We start from the raw sequence: 5,515 nt of genomic DNA, 5'->3' as shown, positions 1-5,515 counted from the left end.
TATAATTGATGTAAAAATTGTAATTAATCATTGCATAACATGCATTTATGAATCTAGTTACACTATCATAACAGATATCTAACCAATCATTTTCAGAAAAAAATAAAACCAATATCCACTTCCCATTTAATTTTAGCTTTATCCCAACCCTTTTTGTCCATACCATCCTGTAATATTTGATACATAGATGAAATATAACCCTTCTCTGGAACCTTCATTTAAAAAGTCTCAAATTTAGTCATTTTAGGTAAAATCATATCTCTACCAAACATACATTTTACCAAAAATCGAATTTGATAATAAAGAAATAAAGAATACCAAAACCTTCCCTCATCTGATTAAAATATAAAAACTTACCCTCTTTAAAACAATCACCTACATTTTTCACACCTTTAAATCCCCAATGCAATAAACTTTGATTATGTATTGAAAAATAACTAAGTTGATTATTAGACAACGGAGTCCAAGCTGATAATTTACCCCTAGAGCCTATCATTTTATTTTTCTTTATCCATAACTTCATTAAATGTTTTAGTATAGGCACATTATATTGTTGTAACAAATTTATAATCCATCTCAACAAAATTGATGTTTTTCAAATTCAGAAATACTTGCCATCTCAATTTTGGCCCAACTAGGAGGCCGTACCAAATCCATCAATGAACTAATAAATTCAAGTTGGGCTGCTTCATAATAATTTTGAAAATGTGGTAAATGTAATCCCTCTAACTCATATTTCCAAGTTAATTTATTCAAAGCTACTCTCAAAAATTTACCCCTCCATAAAAACTCCCTAACCATTTTATTCAAATTTCGAAAAAAAAATGTTATCAAGTAAATATGGAATAGATTGAAACAAATATTGCATACGCGGAAAGATATTCATCTTAATTATATTTATCCTACCCATTAAATTAATAGGTAAATCTTTCCATTTAATCAAATCAGTTTTAATTTTTTTCATTAATGGAACATAATTTAATTTATATAAAGATTGATAATTAACATTTAAAATTATACCCAGATATTTAATTCGATCAGTCCACTTCAAATTAATAATATTCTTATAAACTGAATAAGCTCCTTCACTTACCGGTAATATTTCACTTTTATCCCAATTAACTTTATATCCAGAAAGACATCCATATTGTATTAAACATTCCTTCAAATGCAAAAGTGACTGAGCTGGGTTTATTAAATACACCAATACATCATCAGCAAAGAAATTAATTTTATACTCCTCATCTAAAACTTTCATACCTTGTATCTGTGTATTTTGTCTTATCAGCTGTGCTAAAGGTTCAATCACTAATGCAAACAAAGCTGGTGATAAAGGATAACCTTGACGAGTTGATCATGTTAACTTAAAAGATTCCGAAATCTACATGCTCCAATTTTGAAGTTGTTGCTGTATATGCTCCAACTTCAAATGTGACTCACAAAGGAAAAGGAACTTTTACTCAAGTTTAAAGAGAAAGACATGGCTTGATATTGAGACACAATATCAGTGGTACTGTGTTAATCGTGTCTAATTGAATTGTTATGTGCACGGTTTCATAACTCCAAAGGAAATGGGCCAACAACAATATTTCTCAAGCAACATATTTCAGTAACAGTTGGGTCTAGAGCAGTGATTCTCAACCTTCCCTTCCCACTCACATACCATGTGAAGCAATCCCTTATTAATCACAAAGCACTTATGGCATTGGGAATACTTAAAGAAAAAGGTTGAGACCCATTAGTCGATGTCTTCTGTAGTAATCTATCAGATCACTATCAGTCAGCCATTAATCAAATGGAAATGGGTTCTGTTTGCTTAAGCTGTTAATGCTTCTGTCAACCTGTGACAATGTGCAATTGGGAAGTGGCTTTAAATTGTTTAGTTCAAATGCAAATCTCGGACCCCCAAATCTTGTTCTAAATATGCAAAGTTTGTGCCTCTTTTGAAATAAACCTTAAGAAAGATGTGTGTTTTTCTTAATATTTGTTGCTTCTGGATGACTCAAAAATAAAATCTTTTACAGATGCAGGGCTATGGGGAGAGCAGGACAATCGAATTAGTTGGGACTAATACAGGGCTGTGGGGAGAGCGTGGGGGAGTGGGATTAGTTGGCACTGATACAGTGCTGTGGGGAGAACGTGGGGCAGTGGGATTAGTTGGCACTGATACAGGGCTGTGGGGAGAGTGTGGGGCAGTGGGATTAGTTGAGACTGAAACAGGGCTGTGGGGAGAGCATGGAGCACTGGGATTAGTTGGGACTGATGCAGGGCTGAGGGGAGAGCACAGGGCACTGGGATTAGTTGGGACTGATGCAGAGCTGTGGGGAGAGCGTGGCGCAGTGGGATTAGCTGCAACTGATAAAGGGGAGAGCATGGGGCTCTGGGATTAGTTGGGACTGATGCAGGGCTGTGGAGAGTGTGTAGGATTAGTTGGGACTGATACAGGGATGTGGGGAGAGCGCAGGGCACTGGGATTAGTTGGGACTGATACAGGGCTCTGGGGAGAGCGCAGGGGACTGGAATTAGTTGGGACTGATGCAGGGCTGTGGGGAGAGCGCAGGGCACTGGGATTAGTTGGGACTGATACAGGGCTCTGGGGAGAGCGCAGGGCACTGGGATTAGTTGGGACTGATACAGGGCTGTGGGGAGTGTATGGGGCAGTGGGATTAGTTGGGACTGATACAGGGCTGTGGGGAGAGCACGGAGCACTGGGATTAGTAGGGACTGATACACGGCTGTGGGGAAAGCTCAGGGCACTGGGATTTGTTGGGACTGATGCAGGGCTGTGGGGAGAGCACAGGGCACTGGGATTAGTTGGGACTGATACAGGGCTGTGGGGCAAGTGCAGGGCAGTGGGATTAGTTGGGACTGATACAAGGCTGAGGGGAGAGTGCAGGGCACTGGGATTAGTTGGGACTGATGCAGGGCTGTAGGGAGAACATGGGGCAGTGGGATAAGTTGAGAATTATATTGGACTGTGGGGAGAGCACAGGGCAGTCAGATCTGTTTGGATATACAGTATAAAATTTCCTATAGCTAGTGATCGCTTTTTCTAAATTGCTGCAGACTTGTTTGCGGTCATTGAATAATTATGGGACCACAGACATATATGAGGTTGAACATTGCCCGAATAAACGCTAAGTGATACCTACCTGTGTTAGAAATGTGTTTAAGAGCTCATACAATAAGATCACCAAGGTACAAAACCAATTTCTATTTAAAAAATCTGTGGTTAACCTAGCCCTGTACTTGATGTACTGAAAGGTCAGATGGAAAAAGAGCCAAGCTAACTGAAGTTAGTGAAAACATTTCAAAAGCTTTAGACCAGTGGTTCTCAACCTTTTTCTTTCATCACAGATATCACATCTCCATCGGGCACACAGAACTCAAAACGGTCAACCAGTTTACTTACCTCGGCTGCACCATTTCATCTGATGCAAGGATTGACAAAGAGATAGACAACAGATTCGCCAAGGCAAATAGCACCTTTGGAAGACTACACAAAAGAGTATGGAAAAACAACAACCTGAAGAAACACACAAAGATCAGCGTGTACAGAGCCATTGTCATACCCACGCTCCTGTTCGGCTCTAAATCATGGGTCCTCTACCGGCATCACCTACGGCTCCTAGAACGCTTCCACCAGCGTTGTCTCCACTCCATCCTCAACATTCATTGGAGCGACTTCATCCCTAACATCGAAGTGCTCAAGATGGCAGAGGCCAACAGCATCGAATCCACGCTGCTGAAGACCCAACTGCACTGGGTGGGTCACGTCTCCAGAATGGAAGACCATCACCTTCCCAAGATCGTGTTATATGGTGAGCTCTCCACTGGCCACCGAGACAGAGGTGCACCAAAGAAGAGGTACAAGGTCTGCTTAAAGAAATCTCTTGGTGCCTGCCACATTGACCACCGCCAGTGGGCTGATATCGCCTCCAACTGTGCATCTTGGCGCCTCACAGTTCGACGGCCAGCAACCTCCTTTGAAGAAGACCGCAGAGCCCACCTCACTGACAAAAGACAAAGGAGGAAAAACCCAACACCCAACCCCAACCAACCAATTTTCCCTTGCAACCACTGCAACCGTGCCTGCCTGTCCCGTATCGGACTTGTCAGTCACCAACGAGCCTGCAGCAGACGTGGACATACCCCTCCATAAATCTTCATCCGCAAAGCCAAGCCAAAGAAGAAAAAGAAGATACCACTTTAAGTACTCCCTATGCCATCAGTGCACTATGATTAGAAAGGGATTGCTTAAGGTGGGATGTGAGTGGAAAGAAAATTTTTTTTTGAAAATTTTATTTTTAAATCATAATAAATCATACAATCAGAATGCAAGCCAATACATAATATTTTATCCCATATAAACCCCCAACCCCCATCTAAACTACCCAAAGGAAAGAAAGAAGGAAAAGAAGAGGAGATCAATTAACATAATGCCCATCAATTATTTGTCATGGGTTGGGTCAACACCATCAATGTACGGGAAAGAAAATTTAATTGCATATATTCCATATATGGGCCCCAGGTTTTAACAAAAATGGGATAGTTATTTTGTAAATTGTATGTTATTTTTTCCAAAGGAATATAAGATCTCATTTCTGTATGCCATCTTTGAATACTCAAATTAGTCTCATTTTTCCAAGTAATTGCAAGACATTTTCTAGCTACAGATTGTGATAGTATGGGATCCTATCACCACTGTATATACTTGTATATATTTGCATATAATGATAATGATTGGCTGAGAGCTGTAGCCACTCCTACTGGCCAGGCCATAAAGGGCTGCACCTAATCAGATCCAGGTCAGTCTGGGATGGTCGACCTCAATGTACTACGCTCCAGTATTTTGTTAATAAAAGCCTTGGTTTGAGTCAACAAGTCTTTGGGTCGTTCAATGCACTACAATTTTATTAACAAAATTTTCAACAGATGGAGCTAATGCTGCGACCAAAACACCTCAGCATCGACCCGCAGTCAGCTACTGCTCAGAGTGATTTCAGGTACTGAGTGAGATGTTTTGAGGCATACCTGCAGCGCTTAGACCCCATCGTGGAGGAAGACGCCGATAAACTGTTGGTTCTAATGTCCATCATGTCCACGAGTGTCTACAAAAACACCCTGGACACGACCTCCTATACAGCATCCATGAATGTGCTAAAAGGACTCTACGAGTGACCTGTGAATAAGGTATATGCCAGACACATGCTGGCAACCAGGAGACAGCAGCCGAGTGAGTCCTACAGAGTTTACCTACAGGCACTAAGGGTACTGGGCAGAGCATGAGTGTGCCAGGATCACTGATAACCTCATATGGGATCTTATCTGGCTGGGATTCAGTTTAATGAAGTGAGACAATGACTGTTGAAGCATGGGGGAAACAGTCTTGTGAAGACTGTACGCTGAAATGATGGAGGCTGCAGCCCTAAGCATGGATGCCAACACACAGGGCTGGGCCCACCATTACGATGTGAGTAGAACACCCACTTTTAATTTGGCCTCCCACACCCTG

The 5,515-nt window shown here is 41.3% G+C and overlaps 1 protein-coding gene across 1 annotated transcript; it reads right to left on the bottom strand.

Moving 5' to 3' along the window:
* Positions 1-2,386: 2,386 nt before the first annotated feature.
* On the bottom strand, positions 2,387-5,099 carry LOC138753861 (uncharacterized). Its single transcript, XM_069917408.1, has 2 exons — positions 5,035-5,099; positions 2,387-2,927 (listed from the first exon to the last, which is right to left on the bottom strand). Exons 1-2 carry the CDS (start codon positions 5,097-5,099, stop codon positions 2,387-2,389), a joined length of 606 nt encoding a protein of 201 aa, XP_069773509.1.
* Between the last annotated feature and the right edge of the window lie 416 nt (positions 5,100-5,515).

This window comes from Narcine bancroftii, chromosome 1, assembly GCF_036971445.1.
Source record: "Narcine bancroftii isolate sNarBan1 chromosome 1, sNarBan1.hap1, whole genome shotgun sequence".
In the NCBI taxonomy this organism is placed as follows: Eukaryota; Metazoa; Chordata; class Chondrichthyes; order Torpediniformes; family Narcinidae; genus Narcine; species Narcine bancroftii.
The sequence above is the reverse complement of the archived record's forward strand: the minus strand, read 5'-3'. Positions and strand labels throughout refer to the sequence as shown.

Excerpts from the sequence above, each read along its gene's own strand:
- LOC138753861 (XM_069917408.1), bottom strand. The coding sequence starts at position 5,099 with ATGATGGACATTAGAACCAACAGTTTATCGGCGTCTTCCTCCACGATG. Across the intron at positions 2,928-5,034 it reads ATGGGGTCTAAGCGCTGCAG|CCCTGCATCAGTCCCAACTA; the intron begins GTATGCCTCAAA and ends TTCTCCCTACAG.